General features: G+C 40.8%; 1 protein-coding gene across 1 annotated transcript in view; it reads left to right on the top strand.

Annotated features, from left to right (window-relative positions):
• Nucleotides 1-27,231, top strand: part of NYAP2 (neuronal tyrosine-phosphorylated phosphoinositide-3-kinase adaptor 2) — a 250,748-nt gene that overhangs the window by 157,226 nt on the left and 66,291 nt on the right. Inside the window, exon 4 of the mRNA XM_047082987.1 lies at nucleotides 25,739-25,945. Coding sequence (XP_046938943.1) covers nucleotides 25,739-25,945 — 207 coding nt within the window. The remainder of the gene's footprint in view (nucleotides 1-25,738; nucleotides 25,946-27,231) is intronic.

Raw genomic sequence — 27,231 nt, 5'->3', positions numbered from 1 at the left:
TGTACTTCTATAACAGTATGTGTCTTATTCTGACAAATTGTGAAGGTTTTTTTTTTTCTTCTTCCTATTAAGACATTTGGCCAAGGGGGTCAAGGGTCATACCTTTCCATCATTTTACTTAAGGCAGCCCTCAGCCCAATACAATTTTTCTCAACGTTGATACACAATAAGTATTTATTGAACTTGTTGAATTAATAGACATAGTGACTTAAGAGGGCTGTTATACTCGAGGAAACAAAAGACATATGAGAAATGTTTGACCATTAAGTAGAAAGAAAAAGAAAAATCAGATCCTATGACTTAGAAAACTCCACACTGAAATCAATATAGTCATTCAGCCCAAAATGACCTATGTTGAATGCTGCGTTTGTCGCTTTTGCTCTTAAGTGTCCTGTTTAAAAGAATGTCTATCCCATTCTAGGCAGATTTATTAGGAGAAAGATGTAAAGAATATAGCCATAAAGCATTTAAATGTGGACCATTTTGTAGATGTCAGACCGTCATCAGTTTCTGTATAAATGAATAGCTGTGAAAATGGATCACTTCTCAGCATTTAGAGAGAGAGAGAGAGATGCATTCTTTAAGAGAATCATAGAGATCAACATTTTAAAGAAGGACTTCTCATCTGCTTAACGTGATGCATTATTGAACTTAGATGGTAAGGAGGATGAAAGCACATTCAACCAGGTCATTTAACCTCTTTGGCAGAAAGGTGCTGCATAAATCCAGGTAGCTCTTATCGTGTGACTGGAAGTCTTGCCCATATGTGCTGCCAGGTGAAAAGGGGTTCAAGTCGTAAAATCTTTGAAAAGCTTTTTTTTTTTTTTAATTTTCCAAAAACTCTGTTTTTCGGGATTCAGTAAATGGATGACAATTCCAAATTTAACGAAGTGTCTGTAGTGGTGGATGGTGCTTCTCGGTTGAAGCGAGCTCGTTATTGTCGTTAGTTGATGGGAGCTAGGTTAATTACATGTTCTACTTCTAGTGGAATAACCAATCAACTGGAGAATCTGGGCGTTTGCTCTTCCCAAATGAAAGAAGTGAAAATACTAAATAGAATCTAACAGGGAGGAGGGAGTGTTAGTAACATGAATTTTTGAAGCAGCCTTTCCTGTCTCACCAAGTGTGTCCAGAGCAGCTGAACTTAAAGGATATCAAATATTTTTTTTCCTATTGTTTGCATGTATTTCCTTGTTGTAGATGAAACCTATGCAATTAAGTGGGGAAAGAAAAAAGGAAGAAAGACAAAAGGTAGAAAGGGTCAGCAAATAAATATTGGGGGAATCCATGGATTGTTATGGGTGGGCAATCCTGAGGTAGTTTTTTTTTTAATTTTTTTTTTCAACGTTTATTTATTTTTGGGACAGAGAGAGACAGAGCATGAACGGGGGAGGGGCAGAGAGAGAGGGAGACACAGAATTGGAAACAGGCTCCAGGCTCCGAGCCATCAGCCCAGAGCCTGACGCGGGGCTCGAACTCCCGGACCGGAGATCGTTGACCTGGCTGAAGTCGGACGCCTAACCGACTGCGCCACCCAGGCGCCCCCCTGAGGTAGGTTTTATTCCCATGACTCAAGTAAATCTGGATTCCCCGGGCTGTGTGTGTGGCTCAGTCGGTTAAGCATCTGACTCTTAATTTTAGCTCAGGTTATGATCTCATGATTTGTGGGATCGAGCCCTGCATCGGACTCTGCCCTGTCCAGCCCAGAGCCTGCTTGGGATTCCCTCTCTCCCTCTCTCTGCCCCTCCCCTGCTCGTGCGCTCTCTCTTTCTCAAAATAAATACATAAACTTAAAAAAAATGAAATCTAGATTCCCAGGAACTAGAAGATTTAGTCGGTTTCGGTGTTAGCCCCCAACAGAATGATCAGAACTCAGGTGAGGTATTGCTCTCTCAAAGCTATCCCATTCTGAGTATCAAAGTTGCCCCTAGATTCACAAACTAGTTTCATTCTTTGATTGATTAGTTATTAACTACTTACTAATGATTAATGACAAGAGAGGTATGCCAAAACGATGAAGGCTTTTTGTCAATGTGGGCCCAAGCGAAATTTCAAACCTACGAAATTAAATTGCCTCAGGTTGGTCCTTGTTTGGTTGATTGATAATGTTACCTGAAGCCTGTGAAGAATTCACTTTGGCCTCTAAGCCAAGCTAGGTTTATGAGTTCTGAATATGAAGTATAATAAAACTGTCCATTGATGTTTCAGAGAAAAACAGCTGGATTGTCTATCCAGCCATGATTCTCTATTTCCCTTTCACGGCCGAACCACTCAAGTGAATGCTGTGTGTTTGCCGCCTCCAATTCTTGACCCCCTCACCCCATTTCCTCCAGTCCAGCTTCCTCTTCTGCTCACTCCCAAGTCACACGGGGCTGATGCCTAATTGGTCTCTCGCTCTGGCCTCTGCCTTCTTTTGGTTCTCTTCGACTTCACAGAACGTCTGACACTGTTATGTATTCCATCTGAAGACATTTCTCTTGATTTTCATGCAAAGTTACATCCTCATTAGCAATCCTTTTTGGACTGTGTCTTCTGCTTTTTTGGCAAGGGCCTGGGAGGTCTGCTCCTCCATTTATAAAAGAAAAAAAAAAAACAAAAAAACTCTTTTGACACATGCCTGACACAGTGTTGTGATTAGCATTTAAGTGTTTGCTTCCCCAACTAAATTGTCAGGGCACAATACTGCGAGACTTTTTCATTGCAGCAACTAGCACATTTTCTGGCCCAAAGTACATCTTCAATATGTGCTCCTTAAATCATCAAATGGCTGTTTGACTAGAGTGAATGAATGTGTATCCAAGCTCCACAATTAAATGGTAAATTTTTGAGAGCAAAGACTATATATTTTGTTTAAGTGCCCATGGTTTCTATGACTATGTTCTGCATGCTCAGTTTATACTTATGGCTTATTTTTCCGAAGCTAACATGTTTTAAATAGCAAAGCCCAATGGGATTACCCTGATTACCAAGCATTGATAATAATCTGATTTTGCACAGGATGCACAGATCGAGACTAGTTAATATATTTCAGAATCAACTGCTCCAAAGAATATCAATGGAGAACCCAGGTTTAGATCATTTTTATATGGAATGGTCAGAAGGGGATCAGGCCTGTTACTGATTAGGAAAACTAAGCAGTACTCAGCAAGGAAAATGAGAGCAAGTACCCATAATCTGATCGAAGTAGTTTGTTTATGTAGGAAATAAAGTAGGGTCCATCACAAATAGCATCGCATAGAGTTTCACTGAATGATTCGGGAAGCAGTATTAAGATATTATGTTGTAGATAGAAAATTATCACCTGGATTGTATGTGGTATACATATGGTCCATTTACTATTTAAATTCCAGCATTTCAGGGAAGTAAAACATGTTTCCCCGTTTCTATACGTTTGTTGGATTAAAAAAAAACTCCCTTGCTTGACCAGCTTAAAAAACAATCTCATTATAATGGAAAGCAGTGTGGAGAGTTCCTTAAGATACACATATGGGCAAAGACACAGGAGTCAAATGTCCTGCGGTTGAAAGATGGATTTATCACTGAACAACTGTGCTTTTAGGGCATGTCCCACTCTCCATGTATCAGTTTTTTCATATTTACCTCAGAGGATTGTGAAAAAAGGAAAATTGGGCTCAAGAAAAGACCCTGTAAAATGTAAATTGCGTGCAACTCTAAGGGGCAATTGACTTTTAGCTCTCTGTGGAAAGAATAAATATTTTATTAAAAAAATGAAGTCAGGTCAAAAATGAATTAAATTTTCAGAGATTCCATATTGTTTGGGTAAAGGATCTGACATCTTAAGTGGCTCATCCGGTAGCTGATGTGAGAAGCATAAAGCATTGGGGAGCATGTAAGCGGTTCTCTGTTCCCACAGGGGGCAGGCTGTTTTCTGGTTGCTGGAGGATATCTGAGCCTTGAAGCTGGAGGGGCATCATACCCGATGCAGTGCACTTACCCCTATCCTATAAAGAACAGCCCTGAGAACAAAGAGGCCATCTTCATTGTACAAAGGGTCAGGCAACCTGACGTGATTGTGAAAGGTGTTTCATCAGCGAAAGAAAAAAGTCACTCTAACTGAGGGGGCTGACACAGTTTTCAAATATAATAATTTTTTTTTCTGGTTGAACATGGTTTATCTTTTAAAAGAGAAGCCTTGTTTCCACAAAGGTATAGGTATTAACCAATGAATTAGTTGGAAACCAAGAAGGCCCAAAATGCTTCATATAAAAAATATTTAGTATGTAGATGGGGGCTCTCAAAGTGTTTTTCTAAGCAGCTTCAGTAGAATTGCTTTTCCTTTTTTTTTTTTTAAGGTTTTATTTTATTTTTTGACAGAGAAACAGAGTGCAAGCAGGGGAGGGGCAGAGAGAGGGAGACACAGAATCCGAAGCAGGCTCCGGGCTCTGAGCTGCCAACACAGAGCCTGACGCGGGGCTCTAGCCTATGAACCGCAAGATCATGATGTGAGCCAAAGTCGGATGCTTCACTGCCCGAGCCACCCCCGTGCCCCTTTAAAAATTTTTTTTTAAGTTTATTTGTTTATTTTGAGAGAGACAGAGACAGCAAAGCCTCAGAGAAGGAGAGGGGGAGAGAGAGAGAGAGAGAGACAGAGAGTTCCAAGCAGGCTCTACACTGTCAGCACAGAGCCAGAGCCAGGGCTCGAACCCACGAAACCGTAAGATCATGATGGGAGCTGAAATGAGAGTTGGTCACTTAACCGAGCGAGCCACCCAGGTGCCCCATATCACTTTTCCTTTTAAAGTGGTTAGTTCATAGGCAACAAAATTTTAAGGTTAGCATTTGAAAAACTGTGCCAGAAAACAACAACACTTAAATCTTGTCTAGAAATCTGAACGTAACCACAGACACAGAAGGAATGCTAACCTCCTAAATACAGATTAACGGACGTTAGTAGGCAATGCATGAAGTGACCATCCCTAGAATGTCTCATAAATGGAAGGTTGACACAACGATAGCTGTTGAAATGCTTCCTTGTCAATTTCCTTATTTTTTTATTAACTTCCATGGCTTTCCTGGTAAAGTCTTTATCTAGATGCTAATTAAGCAGAGGTTTGCTTTGCGCATCGATTTTTAATATTCGCTCCTCGTGGTTAAATGAAACCTGCAGCGGACAGCTTCTCCAGTTAAAAGCAGCCCTGACCTACTTCCATGGGAAATCAATGGAGGACTCAGGAAACTCACAAGTAGCTGGCGTTTAAGGAGCCCAGCTGCTTATTCGTATCGGTGTAAACCGTGTATTTCCCTGGGCTCCAGCATTCTCTGTCTTTACTAATTTTCAAAGTTTTTCTGGGGCACCTGGGTGGCTCAGTTGGTTGAGCGTCTAACTTGATTTTGGCTCAGGTCAGGATCTCACAGTTCGTGGGTTCGAACCCCGGTGTCCAGCTCTGCCCTGAGAGGGTGGTGTTTGCCTGGGATCATCTCTTGTCTCAACTCTCTCTCTGCCCTTCCCCTGCTCACGCTCTCTCTCTCTCTCAAAAATAAGCGCTTAAAAAAAAAAAAAAAGCTCTTCTAACAATAGAGAAGACCCTAGAAGCTACTGAGCCATACAAGTGAAGCCCGACCTGCGTTTTGTGCCCCTGGGGACTCAACAGAAACCCCTGGGTCTGGGACTGAGGCAGGGAAAGAAGGCCCTTAAAAGGCACCCGCTCACATTCAGATATAATCTACAAAGGAGTCAAATCCAATCTACCAGAGTAAGGTCTTCAGACACCTGTGTTCCAGGGATTTTTAAGACATATGAGATATAGCAAACTTTTTTGAAGGCTTGTATGTTAGATATCTGAATTGAAGGGCACGGAATAGGAACAAGAATCATACCCAGCTAGACAGCGGGGCAGTCGTCATGAGGACAAGCACGCCGGGGCTCTTTCTGGTGAGGGGCTCCTACGGAAGATCCGGTAAATTCCCTTCAAAAGTTAATGTGCAGCCACATAAGGGGTCGTGTGAAACCTGACAAAAACGGGAGAGTCGGCCTCATGCTAAATTCCAGAATAAAAGGCTAGAGGAGAGGGAGCCGGCAAAGTTGATGGAAGAAATAGTGTTTAGTGTAAGTAATTTTTACTCCCTTGGTTAAGTTTATTCCCAAGAATTTGGGGAGTTTTTGATGCCATTAATTCATAAATGTTTTAACCACATCTATGTGTTCATTCAGTGTTTCATTCATTCAGTGCATGTTTATAAAATACCTGCTGTATGCCAGACACTATTCCGGGTGCTAGAATCTCTATTTTGAAATGTCAGACAGTAAAACCTAAGAATTCAAATGAAGAGGAAAGGTACATTTATTAGTGGGGAGGGTGCCTTATGAGGGAAGACGTGGCAGTCAAACACATTGTTACACAGGTATAAAGAGTGAAAAAGACAAAAGGATGTGGAACAGAGCATTCGAGAAAGGCACTGGGCTTCTTTTTCCCCCTTGCCTCTACGTTGTGCTTCTGACACCCCTAGTCCATGTCGCATTTCTTTAGGTTCTGAAGTTCGCAATGGCCTGGGCATCCTTGATCCACTGGATCTGGTGACCCTCAGCTGACGAGTGGTTTTGTTTGAGGCGTAATCATTAGCCTCAGTTGAAGAATCTTGCACTGCAAATACTAATCTCTTGTTCTTTTCCTTCTATTCCTTTGGTTTCTCTCTTTCTCTTCCTCTTTTTTAACCCCTAAGCCTAACCCCATGCAATGGCCATTGAAATTCTCTAAGGCCTTATTCATCATTCAGATGATGTGGCCTCAAAAAAGTCTGCCAGCAGATAACTTATGAAACAAGGCATCACGGTAATAAAGAATATTGAGAACATCAGAAATAATGAATAACATGTAATCCAGGTCCTGTCTTATTTGCACTTAATTAATAAACAGGTGAGAAATAAACCCCTTATTCCTGAGGAACTTTGTGATTAATGCAATTCATATGTACATTGTGTGTGTGTGTGTGTGTGTGTGTGTGTGAAAAAAGTGATGATGGCAAGGTGAAAGAAGGGAGCAGGTAGCATGTACCCAACCTAAAAGTAAGCTGAGAAAGAGAGACAGAGACAGAAGGAAAGAGAGAGAGGAGGAGGGAAAGAGAGAGGGGAGGAGGGAGAGAGAGAGAGAGAAGAAAGAGGATGGAAGGAAGGGAGGGTGGGAGAAAGGAAAGAAGGGAGGATGGAAGGAAGGAAAGATGGGAAAGGAAAAGGAAGGAAGGAAAGATGGGAAAGAGGAAGGAAGGAAGGAAGGAAGGAAGGAAGGAAGGAAGGAAGGAAAAATAGGTAGAATAATATTTTTATATATGATTTTCAGGAAACTCTTATACCCTACCTTCCTTGACTCCAAAGAGAACAAATGGCGGATAAGACCCTTAACTTCCTGCTCTCCGTCCTTAGACCATGAGTCACACAGTGGGCACTCAAAAAATATTTGCCGGGCCTTGGAAATAGTCTTATTCGATTCCCTCATGTTATAGACAAACTGAAATCCAACAAGGTTCAAATATCAGAGCAAAAAATAGGATGTTATATAAAAGCACAAGCTATAGGGGTGCCTGGGTGGCTCAGTCAGTTGGGTGGGCAACTACAGCTCAGGTCATGATCTCGCAGTCTGTGGGTTTGAGCCCCACGTGGGGCTCTGTGCTGACAGCTCAGAGCCTGGAGCCTGCTTCCAATTCTGTGTCTCCCTCTCTCTCTGCCCCTTCCCTGCTTGTTCTCTGTCTCTCTCTCTCTCTCTCTCTCAAAAATAATAACCATTAAAAAAAATTTAAAGCACAACCTATAAAGACTTGCAGCTCTCCTGAATGGCTTCTAAAAATTAAAACAGCATTGTTTTAATAGAAATAGAAATAGAAATAGAAATAGAAATAGAAATAGAATAGAAATAATGGAAATAGATACATTTCCATTGGTTTTTCCCATAGCTTAACATGAACTTCTTGGCTGACTGCATTTAAAATACCATTTTGGGGGGGAAAACAAACCTAGTTAATTGGAGACTTTTCCTAAACAAGGTTTGGATTTTCTTTCCCCTCTGTCTTCAAATTTATATGTGTAGTTTTTCCACAAGAACGCTATGAAGAATTCCAGATTGGCCAACAATGATGGCCAACTTCTCTACTCTAGCTATATTTATCGAGAGAATTGGTCAGTTACAGTTAGCGAGAAATGTAATGCCTTATACATTCAGGTGTGCAGTCATCAGTTATATTACCCCTAAAAGGGTTAAAAATTCCACCTTGCTTTGCTTATGAAATTTTAATAGATCTGACTTTTTTAAGCCCCTAAATATGGCCATTAGTAACTGTGATTCCGACAATCTAAGTTTTGCATTTGCTTTGATAGAATTTAATTCTTTTTACCCTTTGTGATGAAGGGATTGTTCTTAGCATTTAGTGTTTGCTTCAGGAACATTTATGAATGTATTTTCAGAATTGCATCTTTCAGGAAGAATGTAAATGATATTTTCCTTCCCATGCATTAATATTTTTAGTGCCTTAATGCCTCTGTTTCTTTTAAAGAAGATTGAAGCATTTTTCCATCTGCCTGTTAAAATGATTTGAATCTTAATTAAAGTTGATTGCACCTGTGCATATATTCGACTACCCACACACCTCCCACCTACTAGTGAAAAAGCTTGTCTTTCCTTCGAAAATCAAGAGAGAGCACTATGACCTTTAAAAAAAATAGGCATCGAGAACAGACAACACTGAGAAGAAAGTGTGATGTTTTCTGGCTACCTTACATCATGACTTTGTGTCTCCTAATGATTGTTTGGCAGGTGATGTAAATCAGCCAGTTATTTTCCTAAAAGTGCTCGTTTCTTTATCAATTATAAGGCAGCCTAGCTGAGGAAGCCATGCAAAAGAATCAAAATGCAACAACAAATTCTTGCCCAGCCACTCACTGATTGTGTGTGTTCTTAGCTTTAACAGCTCCATTTCCCCTTATTTGTGAAGATAGGCAATAAATAAATAAATAAATAAATAAATAAATGATGGAGACCATTTTAAAATTTGATGTGGTCGAACATTTTTATTCTCCACCTATAACATTTTTTCACGGAATTTTAATAAATTTAAATTGATTAGCTTCTACTTTTTTTTCCTTTCTCTTGGGTAAGGAAGGATAATTAAAATGCTTTCAGCTAAAATAGAAAAAACCAGGGAAATAACCCACCCAATCTACAAAAGAGTAATGAAAAGTATATTAAATATTGCTAAAAATGTTCCATTAAGCGTACAAGAGTGATTGTGAACCGTGGCTTTACTTCAGAAAGTCTTGGGAAGCTTTTAAAAAATTACCAATGTCAAGGCTCCAGCCTCATCAATCTAACCTACTGGTGGCCCAGGCCTGGATATTTTTTGAAGGCTCCCCAAAAGTTTCTACTATGCAGTTAGGACTGGGAATCGTTAATATAAAATGTATTCTGGTACTTATCAGTAGAATCCTAAACTTGAAGACCCTTGAGTCCAGATGCCTCATTTAAAGAAAAGCAAATGAAGGTTCAGAAGGCGAAGGCGATTTGCTCAAGGCCTCACAGTTAATTAGGGGCTAAGTTTGAACTGGTACCCAGAGTCTCATAACCCCCCAAACAACTCTGTTTACACTGTACCCTGTTGGGGTTGGGACTTCCCAGATCTTGGTGTTCAGAGGTATGAACCTTCTGCCCTTGGTTTCTAAATTGCTGTAGGAATCCATGCACTGCGTTATTAGCAACAATTTTATATCTTCCAACAACATCGAAGCCATTTCTATAAAAATGTGGTAATAACCCATGCAAGAGGAACATCAGTTTTGATCCCAAATGCCTAATAGTAATTTCCTGTGCACATTAACTCAGTCTTGAGGATACATAAAAATGTCCTGCATTACCAAAGTCTTTCCAATCTATAAAACGTCTAGTAGCAGAATATTGTTTTGATCTTTCTAGGTATTCCCTTTCTCTTCCATTGTTCAACACATTATTCTGACTTCTGCCTAAGAAATAGACAAAAACAGAAATGCTGTAGAGGCATTGGTAGAATTCCACATTTTTTTTCCCCTGTAGCAGAAAAAGTGAATTTGGATTCCTTGCATTCGATAGATAATTGGTCTATTTTCTCCCAATGGTCTTAGTGAGCAGTGACTTTGCTCACAAAGCCAAATCCTCGTGAATATCTCATATAAGGGCAACTCAAGTTATAGCCATGTTTTGTTTTGTTTTGTTTTGTTTAATTTGCTTCATACTATTGTTACTTCTCCTTGGGCTTGGCATCGTTTCTTCTGCATTTTGGCTGTGGAATTGCTCGTGATATTGGCAGCATCTACAGATATCTTGTATGTAAAACCACCTCTCTTTTGTCCTATGGTAAGGTATCATTAATTAGTTTGAAAACTCCTTAAAGCAAGCCAGAACTGTAATTTTAAGAACATTGGTCTTCAGTTGGTGGCTCTTTCATCAAATACTAGTTCTGTAATGGATTTAGATACACATAAATCCCATTTCACTTCAGAAGTTTAATTTTTTTTAATGTTGATTACTTTTTTTGAGACAGAGACAGAGGCAGAGAGAGACAGAGCACGAGCTGGGGAGGAGCAGAGAGAGAGAGAGAGAGAGAGAGAGAGAGAGGGAGACACAGAATCCGAAGCAGGCTCCAGGCTCTGAGCTGTCAGCACAGAGCCCGATGTGGGGCTCAAACCCACGAACTGTGAGATCATGACCTGAGCCAAAGTCAGATGCTCAACCGACTTAGCCACCGAGGCGCCCTAATTCCATTTCATTTTAAACTGAGGAAACAAGTGTATGATTTCAAGTTTGGGCCCCTTCTTTTTTTATTTTTTTCCCATAGAGTTTCAGACCCAGAAAACATCTTAAAGATGCTATGGTCTAAATCCCTTATTTGAAATATGAGTACACAGAAGCACAGAAAGTCAGAAAAACATGCCCAGTGTCACCCAGATAATGGCAGAACTGTTCCCAGGGTCAAGTTTCCCAAACAATGAAATCCAGAATTCTTTGTGCTATGACAGTCTGTATCCAGCATTGCTGTGACTGGGGCAGTAGAAAGGAGGAGAATGTAAAAATCACATATGTTTGAGTCCCGGTGGCCTCCTTTCTTCAACATGATTCTTTTTTAGATTGTCTGCTTTATGTTAATTTGCTGCCTTGTGTCCTACTTAAGAATGACTCCGTGTCAGGTCTTCTATAACCGTTGGCATCTAATTTTGGAATTTGTCAAAAGATGTAGATGTCTTAAAACATCCTAAGTCAAAATGTGGGCCTGATCTAGGTTACAAAGATTTTAGAACCTTAAAACTATGTTTGCCAAGTATCTTAGAATTCCATTTGTCCCTCTAAAGAGATTTTTATCAGTAGTTTCTCTATCAAATATTTGAAGGCACTAGATGTAGAGGGAGGGAGATGAGCTTCGGAATGCTTCCAAATCTCAGGTCTTAAATGGGGGGGGGACTAAAAGCCCACCATTGGTATTATAGGGGGTGCCAGGAGTTGTGGGCATAAATATTTCATGTGGTAAATTATAAGGATGCATTTGCATTTTTATGCACTATTTTAAAGTAAAAAGAATTGTTGAACAATAAGGGCACTTTCCATAATTATGTTCCATTTTTAATATGCAGAGAATTGACTCTGAGTTCAGGGTAGTTATTTGATGAATTCTCAGTATAACCTTGTCTTGTATTTTGCTCTCTAAATTTTGACATCAGATTAAGACCAGACAATGAGGTTGGCTAGTAAAAAAATGATTATCTTGTCATCAAACATATGATGGGTTTTTGCAGTTCAAAAAGTGATCTTCATCTTGTAAATAGTCACAAGTTTAATCTACTTTAAAGGTAAACAATGAAAAGTGTTTACAAAAAGATATACTACAAAATATTATATATTTCTGCATCATTGCATCTATGTTTGTACACCCCCATTGAAAAGGACGCCTAAGAAGTTGATGGCATCATAATGTTAAGACGGTGATATCTGAAGTTCTGTGGATTTCATGTGCCCGGAGATTAGATGATACTAATAATGCGTCTCTGACCTGGGATCACTGCTCACACATCTTCCCCTTGGTCCTTCTTGCATACTTCCCCAGGGAGAATCTTCCTTCAATGCTGATGGCGTCACCATATCCTGCTGTCACAAATACAAACTTTACCCTGTCATTCAAAACACTCCTTAATTTGTTTCTTTTCCATGTAAATTCGGGTCCCATTCTTTCCCAATATAAAGGCTTTCTTTCAGACAGGCTGAACTTATTAAGGAGCCTGAACCATTCAGTGTTCCCCTCCACCCTTCTTTTTTCAAGTGTTGGATTTGCTTGTGCTTTTTTTGCCAAGCTGGAAGTTTGCTGTTAGGTGGGATCAGCTTTTAGGAGGACAGACCCAAGGAAAGACTGATTGTGTTCAACGATCAGTTTCCCCTGGCTGCAAAACTCATCTAACCCTCCCCCCGCCATTCTCTGAATCACTATTTAATCAAGATTTCTTGACCTCTCAACTAGGAAAAATCATCTATTATACTTTCATTGTACTCTGCCATCTCTTTTTACTCCTCTTATCAGAGCTCTAATACTGTATTAGCTCATGTAAAAAAAATTATCCTCTCTCTTAGAAAAGGAGCCCCATGCGGGTAGAGGTCATGGTGTTTTGGTTCACTGTCTTAGTCTCTCACTGTCATAGTTCCTGACATGCAAAATGTCTATACATATGAAGCAAGGCATATGCATTTTACTATTGATTGAACATAAGAAGGATATATATATATATATATATATATATATATATATATATATACACACACATATATATGTGTATATATGTACATATATATATGTGTGTATATATATATATGTATATATATCTTCATTTTGCTTTTTTTAATCAAAGCAATCCCCCTCCAAAGTGTGTCAGAGTAAACTACTAAAAGCAGTCCTAGAAAATGCGTGTTCTTTGTTTTCTGACTTGCTTCACTGTTACTGATAAATATCAGTTAATAGCTGTGCTTTGGATTACACAGTGTGCTGCAGGAATTTAATCCAGTCTGCATCCCATCTGAAAACTACTATGGACTTCTATATAACTTGCATAGTAAAGTGTCTTAGGAGCTGAGTTGTGCATAATTTATGCTATCTAGACTGACAACTAATTTCTCCTAAATCTCATTGCATTAATTTCCCTGTATATAGTCTTCAGATATCTTTAAAATAAAAGTGGGTTTAAAAAAATTTTATACTTTTTAAAACAAGGTAAATAATCCTCCTGAAAAGAACCCCAACAGAAGAAAAGAAAGCCAAACAATGCTTCACTGGTGTGGCTATTTGTTCAGAGAGACCTGAGTTCAAATCCTGATTCCTCCAATTACCCATCTCTGATTGGCGTTGGGGAACTTATTCGCCAGCAGGACCCTAAGCTTTCCCTAACAGTGAAGGTTATCACTCTACATGCCTCCAAAAGCTATGCAAAGATTAGAAATATTATTTGCAAAGAGTGTAGTTCAACATAAGATACATGGTCGCCACTGATTTCATGAAATTGTCATCACAATGCTGCTGCTGGTGTTATACAACATGGTTTAGAAGGGCTCCTGGGTGGCTCAGTTGGTTAAACGTCTGACTTCAGCTCAGGTCATGGTCTCGTGGTTCGTGAGTTCAAGCCCCGCGTCGGGCTCTGTGCTGACAGCTCAGAGCCTGGAGCCTGTTTCCAATTCTGTGTCTCCTCCTCTGTCTGCCCCTCCCATTCTCAGTCTACCTCTCTCTGTCTCTCAATAATAAATAAACATTAAAAAAATTAAAAAAAAAGACATTGTTTAGAGCTGGCATTCTGCTTTCCAGTAGTAACTAGGAAACAAACAGGGAAAAAAAACATTGTAGGTATTCTCTCTCTATTTTCTAAAACCAGGACCCCTGTTTATTTCAAGTCTCCTAATCAGGTGGCAGGAAAAGAAGTTGGATGTTAGGTTTGCCAGTGATGCTACACAACTCATTAATGTTTTTTAAGAGCCCACTTTCTTAATTTCTTTTCTAGTTCACTGGGATTTGATTGGAAGGGGAATTAAACTAAACTACAAAAAAGTCACCTTGACAAATGTAAAACATTCTGAAATATAAATAGAAGTATATTTTGGAATAGAAATAATAATACTGTTGAATCTTCATGAAGTATTTTGCTTTTTGTATGAACTTTGGCATTATAAAAGTAGATGACTTGGGGCACCTGGGTGGCTCATTCCGTTAAGTGCTGGACTTCAGTTCATGATCATGATCAGTTCAGCTCATGATCTCCCAGTTGGTGGGTTTGAGCCCCGCATCGGGTTCTGTGTGGACAGCTCAGAGCCTGGAGCCTGCTTTGGATTCTGTGTCTCCCTCTCTCTCTGCCCCTCCCCCACTTGTGCTCTCTCTCTCTCTCTCTCTCTCTCTCAAAACTAAATAAACATTAAAAAAGTTTAATAAAAAAAATATACGATTTTAGACCCAGGAGGATGCTTAGAAATAATTTATTTTATTATATAATTTTATCTGAGGAAACTAAGGCTCTGGAAAGATGTTTTATTGAACCAACCTGACCATGGACTGTAGCTCATTTCAACCCCATCCAGAATGGTTCTGAGAAATATTTTTTAAATTTATTGTACATGTTTCCTGAACATATCTAATTTACAGCTAAATTATTATTATGCTAAAGAAATAGTTGCTATTTGGTTTGTGAATATAGTAGAAAGACCTTGTTTTAAAAATTCTTTCTTAGAGATTTTGTTCTTTGTTACTATTTTGGATGAAAAACTATTTGGGAAAAAAAATTGGGGTGGCATTATCTTCATTCAAATGAATATAAATGAAATATACTGCTGCTTGGATGATCATTTTAGAGGCCCACCCACTTGTATATTCAGCAAATACTTATTGAAGCCATAGCATTTAAAATATTTCTTAAATACTCGATAAAAATGTGTTTGTTAGTTTTATAAAGCTTTTTTATTCCAACTAGAACCGAGAGAGAAGGTGTGTTCGCCAGATTCTTATACCGTATTTGGCAATTTAACTAATCTCTTTGCCTCTCATTTTTCTGTCGGTGTGCCATAGAACTATTGTCCTCATTAGAAAGTCAAGGGTTTCATGTTAAACTATATTCCACAGGAAGGAAAGCAAAAAGTAGTATCAGTTGAAATCTGCATGAAGGCAGTCCAATCGCTCTAACCCGACAACTGTAAAACCTCAGTGGCTTTGTACGATACAACTTACCTCCTGTTCACGTCATAGGACATGACATATGTCACGGGCATGTGATTCTCAGTTAGTGGGTGTTCCCGTGAAAGATGGGAAGGTCTCCCCGCAGTTACTGGGAAGTTTCCATCTGGTGGTCCCACCGGCACCAGCATCTGGGACTTCAAAACACTGCCAGCCAGCAGGAGGGGAATCTTCAAGAGGAGGAGGGATTTTGTGGGAAGTTTGGTGACCCGACCTGGCGGTGACCTACATCTTATCCACCCACATTCTAATGGCCAGACCTCAGTTATGTGGCTCTCCCTCACTGCAAGGAATGCTGGGAAGTATAGTTTAACTGCATGCCCAGAGAGAACAGACTTGGTCGTCTGGTTGGACTCTGTCCACGGGTCCTCGTGGCTGCCGCATTCCCAGAGCAAACAAAAATATAGATTGAATTCTTGGGGCGCCTGGGTGGCGCAGTCGGTTAAACGTCCGACTTCAGCCAGGTCACGATCTCGCGTTCCGTGAGTTCGAGCCCCACGTCGGGCTCTGGGCTGATGGCTCAGAGCCTGGAGCCTGTTTCCGATTCTGTGTCTCCCTCTCTCTCTGCCCCTCCCCCGTTCATGCTCTGTCTCTCTCTGTCTCAAAAATAAATAAACGTTAAAAAAAAAAATTAAAAATATAGATTGAATTCTCTGAGTAAGTTTTCTCTTATTGCCCTGCAATACTAGAATTTCTTAAAGTATTACTAAAATGTGTCAACATTTGAGCTATGCCTGATGACTTCTGTGAAGGTGTTTTGTTTTTTTTTAAGTAGAGCTAATTTGTCAGTATTTCTACAATCCTCATCCACCTTGTTAAAAAAAAAAAGTGAATAAGTAAATCATCTGGATGTTTAATTGAGAGTTAATTTTTTTTAATGTTTTAATTATTTTTGAAAGAGAGAGAGAGAGACACACACACACACACACACACACACAGACAGTACGAGTGGGGGAGGGACATAGAGAGAGGGAGACACAGAATCCTAAGCAGGCCCCAGGCTCCAAGCTGTCAGCACACAGCCCGACGTGGGGCTCAAACTCGTGAACTAGGAGATCATGACCTGAGCCAACGTCAGACACTCAACCTACCGAGCCACACAGGCACCCCTAATTGAGAGTTTTATTTTTTTTGTTTATTTTTATTTTTTTTAATTTTTAAAAATTTTTTTTTTCAACCTTTATTTATTTTTGGGACAGAGAGAGACAGAGCATGAACGGGGGAGGGGCAGAGAGAGAGGGAGACACAGAATCGGAAACGGGCTCCAGGCTCCGAGCCATCAGCCCAGAGCCTGACGCGGGGCTCGAACTCACGGACCGCGAGATCGTGACCTGGCTGAAGTCGGACGCTTAACCGACTGCGCCACCCAGGCGCCCCCCTAATTGAGAGTTTTAAAAGGCCAAACATGGTCTTTGAAATTCTATTTATTATCACACTCTGATAAGTGCTATTCCTTGCAACCATAAACAACAACTGTAGAGTATGAATCAGCATGTGAGTCCCCCTGTCTTCTGGTGAGAGGTGCATGCTGGGTAGTGGCCAGGAAACCTGTCTCTTTAGCAGGCCTTTGCTAATTGCCATCTGTGTGACCTTGAGCAAGATGTGTAAAAGCTCTGAGCTGTTTTCACACCTGTCAAATGATCCGGATTATTTGCGTCTTCAATCCTACGTCAATGTGCCTCCTCTATTTTGTTATTCTGTTACGTAACGCGCTTCATCTATCTTATTACAATGGAGGTTTTACTTTCTGTGCCTTCTTCACGCAACCTGGACTTTCTTTCCAACTTCTTTGAAACCATGTAATCTGCAGAAGCCTGAGCTATTGTTCTTTCTCTATTTATATTTGAGGAGCTGACATCCCTGAGATGTTGGGATTGACATAACTGACACCTAATGACAGAATTCACATGAGACAGGAGCAATAATAATAAATAAATAAATAAATAAATGGCCCTGCTCCTTGGTGCCCTTTTGCTGTGGAAACATGGGAGCCTGTGCTCTCTTTTCCCTGGAGACTCTGGAGATGGAATAAGAGAAGAGCAGGGAGAGGACCCCAGTGCTCCCTTAAACTCACAAGAAAACCATGTCAAGCTATCTGGCTCTGACCAGCTCCAGATGGCAGTTTTAAAGGACACCAAGACATGCAATTAGTGTCCAGGCCAGGGTGCCCGGAAGAGTGAGCATTCTAGACTTGTACTGTGAGGAAGATGTGACCAGAGTGAGACAGACTGCCTCACTCTGGATTCTAAAGGGTGTCTGCTTTAAAACAGAAATAAACTCATTCTGAGTTGCTTCAGAAACAGGACTACCTACAACCAACAAATGATGGTGCTTGGAGGGAGGCCCACTTGGGCTCAGTATGAGAGCTTTCTAGCAATTAAAGATGTTCCAAAGGGAGCCAAACTGTCCTGTGAGGTGGAAACTCCCCCTCCCTGGAGCTCTTCTCCCAAAGGCAGGATGGCCAGCTCAGTAATGACTATGCACACCTTGCTTTTCCTGAGCTGTTACAACTGTGATTTCAAGGTCTTTTTCAGGTTTAAGTCTGATGATTGAATCTAATACCCATCTGATAATGCAATTTAGTTCAGTGCCTCCTTCAGCACTTCCGATGTGCTGCCTTTTCTGCCTAATTAATCTGCCTTGATCACCTTTCATTATTTCCACTGTTCAGCAGTTGGAATAGAATGGGGGGACTTTGATCCTGCTGATTATGCCAATAGGAAGGGACAATTCAGTAGCGTGGTTTTTTTTTTGTTTGTTTGTTTTTGTTTTTTTTTGTCCATAGGAACCTCAGGGGCTCATCAGCTGGAGCCTTGGTTCTTTGTCACCAGATGTAGTGTCTGTATTTTGTAACCAAGGGGTCCCTATGTGAGAGGGTGAAATTTCAGGAATAATGGCAGTCACAAACCCCAGAGATAAAAGCCTCTTGTGTAAATCATTTGAATCATCTAGATGTTAATAGAAACAAGGGATATGCAAGTTAATCCTTATATATTGAAATAAGAAAGACGAAGGGACAGAAAGAGAAAAAAAAGACCGAAAGAAAGAAAGAAAGAAAGAAAGAAAGAAAGAAAGAGGAAGGAAGGAACAAAGAAAGGAAAGGAAAAAGAGAAAGAAAGAAAGAAAAAGAAAGGAAGGAAGGAAGGAAGGAAGGAAGGAAGGAAGGAAGAAGAAAGAAAGAAAGAAAGAAAGAAAGAAAGAAAGAAAGAAAGAAAAAATAAAGAGAAAGAAGTGGGATCTTAATGTTCCTCCAGGAAAATGGTATGACTGGTCACATTTACAAGTAATACTAATTTTCCAGGCAAGTAACTTATTTTCTGGCCAGTAAGCAAGTCAGTTAGAAACATGTATGAATTAACAAAAATAACTTTAGCTAACTTGTGTTTGTCACTGAGGGTTGTTAGTTCATGCCAGGGCCCATGTGCTGGGTGAGATTGGAAAGGAGGGAGGGAGAAGCCATGGGTCATGGCCTACGTGGAGTAATGTCCAAGAATGAAGGCTAATTAATTAACTGACCTGGGAAAAGTGTGCGTGCATTCATTCACCCTGTCTGTTCTCACTGAGGACTCTATTAGACACTGAGGACCAACATGAAATGTGGTCTTTGGTCGTAAGATGCTGTGTATAGTCTGGTGAGGGAACTAGACATATAAATCAATAAGTACATGATCTTCCTGACCAGAAAAGAAGCAAGTCTGGAAAAAGGATAATGCTGTCTGTCAGTTTTCATGTGTGTGGTCCCCAGACGGCCATGTGGAAAGGTTCATCAATGCAATAATGTTGTCTTTGTTTCTAGAGTTTAAGAGGGATTTGGGGGGTCTGGAGACTGACAAGAATCCTCTGTACCACTTCTGTTGAGAAAGTAAATGCTGATGAGGAAGAGTGGGTCAGAGATCTTGGGAAAAGTTAGTATCTGGAAGGGGACAGACTTGGTGGGGAAAGCCATCAGACCTGGAAACTGAAGTCTTTCTAGGTGACCTAGAGCCCCTGGGCAGGGACACAGAGGGAGAAGAGTGAGGTAGAACTGAGAGACAAGTGCAGACCCACTTGTCAGGGAAAATTCTGAGAAGGAGCCTCAGAATTAGCAGCGTGAACTGTGATAAGATTGGAATCCTGGAGAAAATATTCTGGTCATGAAAAGGTTGCTTCTAGCCTCTTATCCTTCTCTGTCCTTGTTTAACTTGAAAACCATAAGAAGTTTAGGACGAGAAAGTGCAAAGTGCACAGTCTGAAAGACAAATGTGAAACATAACGTGTATTTCTCACAGCAAGATTTCAACTCAAGATCAGATTTCAGTGGAGAATCAGATTTTAGGTAGGTAGTTGACATTCAGTCCTTCCAGGTAGTTGGCCCTATGCTGCAAGATCCCACCTAGAAATTTACCACAGCACCAAAGATTGATTTTGTTCAGGAATGTTTATGGTACTAAAATCAATTTTGCTTTTCAGGCTTTAAGAAAACATTGAAATATATGGATAGTGATAAATACCTCTTTATTCCCCTGAAAAGATTTCTTTGAGGTTTCAATGTGTCCTATTGTGTATATTTCTTAGTGTAATTGTCTGCCTTCTATTTCTTTATTTGCAACAGCTATTTGGAAGATTTTCATACATATTTTAATTAGAAAAATGCATTTTATAGGAAGTTTTTTTATGACTACATGCAAGAAACTAGATTTATTCCCAAATAAAATGCTCAAAAGTACATTGATGATTTTCTTCCAGGTTTTTCAGCTTCGCCTTCTGTTTAGGAGGCAGATGTGAAGGTACATGGGTGCAAGTCTGAGTAGCATGATTTCTTCAATCCTTTTGTTCAAGTTTCTCTAAATACATCTGCCAAAATTCACTGAAGACTAACCTCTGGGACTTGAAAACAAAGAAGGAAGAACGAAAGGGGAAAAAAAGACTCTTTTTGTTTCCAAAGCTGTATTGGGCTTTTATTTAGTTGAGGTTTGAGACCCAAATGACACTTCCCCAGGATGTGTATGTGACTAATTTGAATGAGAACAAAGAAACTGATGTAGGTGGAGGTGCTTTGACACACATCCTCAGCCTTTCATATTTAGAATGTTATCCAAACCTACAGGAAGGATAGATGCTGGATCCAATGTTCTGTGTAAGCATTTTTTAGTTTGGTTAGTTTCAGTTCCAGTGTTAGTAGATGCTGTGTGTGTGTGTGTATGTGCATGTACGTGTGCATGTGTGTATGTGTGAGAAAGAGAGAGAGAAAGAGCACGAGAGAGAGAAAGACAGAGGGAGAGAGAGAGAGAGAAATAGTAAATTCTTAATGTTGTTATTGGAAAAAAAACACAGAAGTTGATAATAAAAGCAAGCATCTCAGTGTTTTGTTTGAAATCTGGAAGAGTAGGTAAAGAGAAACAGATGGGTCATTAGGCTTTGAGGCTGTGACATTTGGAAGCCAGAGTTCCATTTTCCTTGAAACTGTGAATAAACAGCTTGGGAATAGTCTATGATGTTCTTTTCTGATACTGGTTTTATTCCACGGGACGCAGGGCACCAAAAAGCAAGTGTTAAATTGTCTTGCCGTAACTATGATGCTGGAATGTATTACTTTTTCAATACTTTTACTTCCTATATTTGATTTTAGTGTAACTGAGACTTAGGCTTATATGAGCCCCACTTAAAGGCCAGGAATCTTTCTGAAGTTTTTATTATAAGATGACCCTCCTGGTTGAAGTTTTATCTCATAGAGTAATACTCATGACATATGTTTACACAACTGCCTAGCTTGTTGGAGCTGGAAGGAACTATAGCGATGTGCATACAAATGAAGACCAAACAAATGAGAGCAGGCAAAGCCTATTCAGAGCTTGCTACAGCAAGCAGTTACCCACCATCACTTCTAATCGCAGAGATTCGAAGGCAGGGCGAAGAACGAGAAAAGTTGGTGGGAGAAACTTAACGGCAAACAGGCAAGGCTTCAGATTTGCCGCAAGTGGAGGCTATTGGCATGGGGTAGTTGCCCGCAGACCAGCCAGAAGGAGGGCGTCCTATGTGATTGGATAGAGATGCATATTTGATTTTCTCTGCTGGTCTTACGTTAGAAGCAGGGGCAAAAATCCAGGAAGCTATCAGTTATTAATCAAGTTAATTAACAATCAACCCTGGTTGTTTGGGGCCAAACAGACTGTTGTTTGGTTGCCTGGATTGGTTGTTAGAGATAGTAGTCTGACGTCCTGTAAGTCTGACTTAGGGAGGGTACATTGGCTTTCTGGGCTCATTACTGTAGATGATGGGTTGGAATTCTATTTCAATATGTGGTCTGGCAATTGTCCACTTGTGTTTTCAATCTCTCAGTGATTATCTAGTCCAAATGTAGAAAGGTTACATAAATTCATAAAGGACAAATGGCTATGGTTAATTTTTTAAAATTTGTTTGAATGTCTATTTATTTTTGAGAATGAGAGAGAGAAACAGAGTGCAAGCAGGGGAGGTTCAGAGAGAGACACACACACAGAATCAGAAGCAGGCTCCAGGCTCCGAGCTGTCAGCACAGAGCCCGACGTGGGGCTCAAACTCACAAACTGCAAGATCATGACCTGAGCAGAAGGCAGACGCTTAACCGACCGAGCCACTCAGGGGCACCTACAGTTCATTTAAATTAATAGTATCTTTTACATGTATGACACTGCTTAGTTTTAAAAATATTTTAAAATAGAGGTGCCTGGGCGGCTTAGTCGGCTAAGCGTCTGACTTCAGTTCAGGTCATGATCTCGCTGTTCCTGAGTTTCGAGCCCCACGGGCTCTTCGCTGCCAGCTTGGAGCCTGGAGCCTGTTTCCGATTCTGTGTCTCCCTCTCTTTCTCTGCCCCCGCACCCCGCTCATGCTCTGTCTTTCTCTCTCAAAAATAAATAAACATTAAAAAATTTTTTTTAATGTAGAATACCATTAGATCCTTCAAATTACATTGGAGAGGTTAGGCAGGGCTGATATTATCTTTACATTGTAGTTAAGAAAAATGAAAAGAAAAAAAAAAAAAAGAAAAATGAGGCTCCAAGAGGAGAACCCGAGTGCTCAGTGGCATGGATTACTAGCCCATGACCATGACCAGGGCTGCAAAACTGGGCCACTCAGATGACCTCACCTAGGACCTCTTACTCTATTATAAACCTCTTCTACCTCTGCCCCACGGATTCGGGTAATATGGAATCAAAGTGGGACATTTGTCCCACATTGCTGAAAGTTGATGAGTATTTGAGCCTAAACATAAAGAAACCAAAATACAGATTCCCTGAACCATTTCTGTGATTTTTTTTTTTTTACTGCAGTCTTTCCCAAAGATTCCTCATGTGAGTGATACTTCCAACGTGGTGACTTTTAGGGACACCTGGATGGCTCAGTCGGTTAAGCATCAGACTTTGGCTCAGGTCATGAACTCACACGGTTCCTGAGTTCCAGCTCCACATCGGGCTCTGTGCTGACGGCTCGGAGTCTGGAGCTTGCTTCCGATTCTGTGTCTCCCTCTCTCTCTGCCCCTCTCCCACTCGCTCTCTCTCTGTCGCTCAAAAATAAAGACATATTTAAAAAAGTAAAAAAAAAAAATGGTGAATTCTACAACTGTGATTGTTAGAGAATCAGATTTTTGCAGAACACCATTAGCTCTGTGCCACTTTGATATATTTATAACACTTGCCTGATCCTCTTATTCTATTAGGAACACTGAATTTCCACACACATCAGAAAGATGCCCGAGGAGTTGAGAAACCTATTAAACAAATAAATAAATTAAATACTTATTGAGCAGCATGCTAGGTGCTAAGGACACCACATGGAAAAAAAAAAAAGCAAAAAACAAAACTCAGTTCCTGCTTCCAAGGACTCAGGGCCTTTTGAGAAGAACAGATCCATCGAAAGATGATATATGACAGTATCAGTGCGGAGATGACCGAATCCCAGCCTGGGGTGGGGATATGGGTGGAGGAAGCTTCGGAGGATAGGAGGATACTTAAGTTGAATAACCCGGTCTGAGGGGCCTTCCCCAAGGAAAGACAAGATACAGAGGTATTCGAAGCAGGTGAGGTCGAGGACGGTGGCCCTCAAGACAGCCTTGTTTTGGTGGCAGGTGGAGGGGGGAGGAAGAAGGTACGACCAGTTTCGCGGTGTTTCTTGAACACAACGTTCAGGTGGGAAGTGATGGTGTGGAAGAGGAGTGGCAGGGTTGGGAGTCTTTTGGGTCATAGGAAAGAGATCAGACGTACTTCTGTGGGTCACAGGAGGCTTCTGGAGAGATGTGAGTCAAGAGTACACTATAAACAGGTTGTGTCGTTTTGTTTGTTTTTGGTTTTAAACACTTCTCTATAGGCACTATAGAAGGCCTGTGGCATCCATTCCCCGAAACAACACTGTTCTGAAAGTAACAAGCGGTTGTCACTCATATTACGACCTGTGTGTTTATTTTTTTAAGCTTATTTATTTTGAGAGAGCGTGTGTGTGCGTGTGTGCTAGCATGAGCTGCAGAGGGGCAGAGAGAGAGAATCCCAGGCAGGCTGGGAGCTGTCGGCACAGAGCTGGATTCCGGGCTCAAACCCACCAACCTTGAGATCACGACCTGAGCTGAAATCAAGAGTGGGACACCTAACTGACCGAGCCACCCAGGTGCCCCTTGCTACGTGTGTTCTTGAACATTTCTGTACATGGGTACCAGAATGCCAATTATATCCATTCCCTATAAAATACACTTGGTTAGATTTGCATTTTAAACAGGTCATTTGGGCAGTATATGGAGTTCATGCTTTGGAGAGGGAAGGATAGATGGAGACTAAGAGAGAAGCTGCAGTAATGATTAGAGTTGGAACCAAAGTAACTGAGGTAGATATGATACAAAGGGCGGCAGAAGAGAAAGCAAGATTTTCATAAATAAAACCTGCAGAATATACTACTGATAGATTTGGGGAGTAGCAGTTAAAGAAAGGGAGAGACAAGCTTCTAGTTTGGGTGGTTGGCTGGACAGGACAGGAGGAGCTACTGGCTTAGTAAGAAATAGTGTCAGTCCAATATCTGAAATGTTAAATTTGTAATACCCATGGGGCATCCAGAGAGACCCAGCTGGTGGTTGGATAAAGGGGTGCAAAGTTCAGGAGAGGGGCACCTGGATGGCTCAGTTGGTTAAATGTCTGACTCTTGATTTCGGCTCAGGTCATGATCTCACAGTCCTGGGATCATCTAGCCCAGTGCTACGGTCTGCCCTGGGCATGAAGCCTGCTTGGGGTTCTCTTTCCCTTTCCCTCTGCCCCTCCTCTCTGTGTATGCATTTTCTCTCTCTCTCAAATAATAAATAAATAAATAAATAAATAAATAAATAAATAAACAAACAAACAAATAAATAAATAAATCAAGGAAGCAAGCAAGCTCGGGGCAATGATCCAGGATTGTAGTAAACTATTTAAAAATCGCTAACAATCCTGGAAGGTAAAATCACAGGAAAAGTATTTCTAATAGAATGAGAAGAATAGCAGCTAACCTAGCATCTTGGGGACAACATATAAAGGACGGGTGAAAGAAGAGAACATATGGATGACAGGGAAATGGTGTTGTGTGTAGAACACAACCCAGGAAGATGGGCCATTCGGGAAGCCAAGAGAATCGAAGATATAAATGAGAGCAATAAAGGAGTTGTCAAATGTCTTAGAAGTGTTTTCTAAATTTGCCAACTAGAATAGGAGCTCTTAGCACAAGCAGTTTTACTAGAGCGGTGGGCTGAATTCAGGAATTCACAGGGGGTAGCAGAATGAATGGAAGATATGACAGTACAGACAGTGAGTGTAATATGCTCTTTAAGAAGTTTCCTTGAAGTTGAGGGGAACCTGGGAGGCTCAGTCGGTTAAGCGTCTGACTCTTGGTTTCAGCTCAGGTCATGATCTCACAGTTCATGGGATCAAGCCTGCATCAAGCTCTGCACTGTCAGCGCTGAAATTGCTTCAGATCTCTCTCTCTCTCTCTCTCTCTCTGTCTGTCTCTGCCCCTCCCCCCTCTCAAAAGTAAATAAACATGAAAAAAAAAGAAGTTTCTGGGGTCTCGGGGTGGCTCAGTCAGTTAAGCCTCCAACTTCGGCTCAGGTCATGATCTCACAGTCTGTGAGTTCAAGCCCCACGTCCGGCTCTGTGCTGACAGCTCAGAGCCTGGAGCCTGCTTCGGATTCTGTGTCTTCTTCTCTCTCTCTCTCCTCTGCTCGTGCTCTCTCTCTCTCTCAAAAATAAATAAGCATTAAAAAAATAAAAAAAAAAGAAGTTTCCTTGACAGTGAATGCAAGAGTTACTAAGAGACGCACGATTCATTGAGGTTTTCTCTTCCAATGAGAAAACTATTTCCCAGTGATATTAACCTGCACACGGTGATCTCTATCCCTGTTATATTTAAACGGTGTAATCTCCAACACATTTCCAAGTTCACAAAAATAGATTGAAAGCATATTAGAAAATCATTCTTTAATGTTTTAAAAGAATATGGGAAGAATTTGACTTATGTTTAACAGAATGTAATTCTGGTTAACACACAGAATCGACAGAGGAACTGAAAGTCCGAAGTCACAGCACGGAGCCATTACCAAAGTTGGAGAGCAAAGAGAGAGGGCATCACGGGGCATCTTCCAGAGAGCCTATCAAAGCTCAGGAATGGGATGGAACACCAGGACCGCCTGTAGTCACCAGCAGACTGGGAAGATGCTCCGTAAGCCCCACCTTGTTAGCAGGAAACCATAGCTCAGGTAAGATCATGATCTCTCACCCGGTGGTTCCTTGTTTCTCCAGAAACTACTTTTACACAACTGTCGCTTGGAGAACCATAATCACAGATATCACTGTCTCGACCCATAGAGACAGCATAAGTAGCCCTTCACACAAAGGGTTGAGACAATATATTGTCTCTGTTGGGGGGGGGCATTAGTCACAGGGACATAGAGAAGTGAATAGCGCTTCTTGGAGCTGTATAACGAGGCAGCTCTGACAGCTTGAAACATCTGGTATTACGTTTCTTTAAAGGCATGTAGAGGTCTCATCTAAAGCAGTTTTGTTTTGTTTTGTTTTGTTTTTTAGAGAAAGAGCAAGCAAGTGGAGGAGGGGCAGAGGGAGAGGGAGAGAGAGAATCTCAAGCAGGGTCTATGCTCATTGCAGAGCCTGATGCGGGGCTCGATCTCGCGATCTTGAGATCATGACCTGAGCTGAAATCAAGAGTCAGGTGCTCAACCAACTGAGCCACCAGGTGCCCCTAAAGCAGTTTTAATTTATAAAGTTTAAGTGATTTAGAGTTTATGTCTCCTTTGTTTCAAAATAGATCTTAGGCAACTGGGAAGAATTGAACAGAAAGTGAAAGTGAGGATTCATAGGTAACAAAAACTATCTGAAGGCAGTGGAGACAGTCTAGATCATGAAGTATGTGCAGTGATGAGCTGAACTCTGTAGCTGGACCTTGGGCATGCCACTAAGTTTCCAGATCTAAGTCAACCGAGTTAGAACACTTTAATGGAATGCACCTTTAAATTTCCCAAGGTGCAATTCAGATCTGCAGTGTAATTTTGAATTGTTGACAGATAAATATTATTAAACATCAAGTTTTTAGAAGCAGCATATGTTTGCTTTGAAGTGATTAGTCTTCATGAGGGACTCACCTAGAGCTGTCGGTGTAGGAGTCACAAATAATCAAGTGACCTCCCGTAGTTTTCAGGTTTCTACCCTTTAAGAATGTTAGAGGTCTGAAGAAAAGACCAATCCTTTAATGTTCTTTTCAACTCTGATACTCATCCTGGAAACCAATTTACATGTGTTCAGCCTGTGGTCTCTCTAGTAGTCATGCACAAGTTAAAATTGGAACAGTATGAATGATCTCTGTATTTGGGAAGGGATGTTTCTAGAACCGGACCCAGACAGAGACAGAGCAGTAGCTTCCCCAGACTTAAAATGTAACTCACAGTGTTGGTGATGGAGCCACAAAAATCTCGGGGAAGAAACAAGTGAATTTAGCAGAAAGTAAAAATGTATTTTTGTGAGTAGAGTA

The sequence above is a fragment of the Lynx rufus genome, unplaced genomic scaffold (genome assembly GCF_022079265.1).
Source record: "Lynx rufus isolate CCGP_SWC_20201006 ecotype Redwood Valley unplaced genomic scaffold, mLynRuf1.p SCAF_2, whole genome shotgun sequence".
NCBI lineage: Eukaryota > Metazoa > Chordata > Mammalia > Carnivora > Felidae > Lynx > Lynx rufus.
Note: the sequence above shows the minus strand (reverse complement) of the source record. Positions and strands in the feature narration are given on the sequence as shown.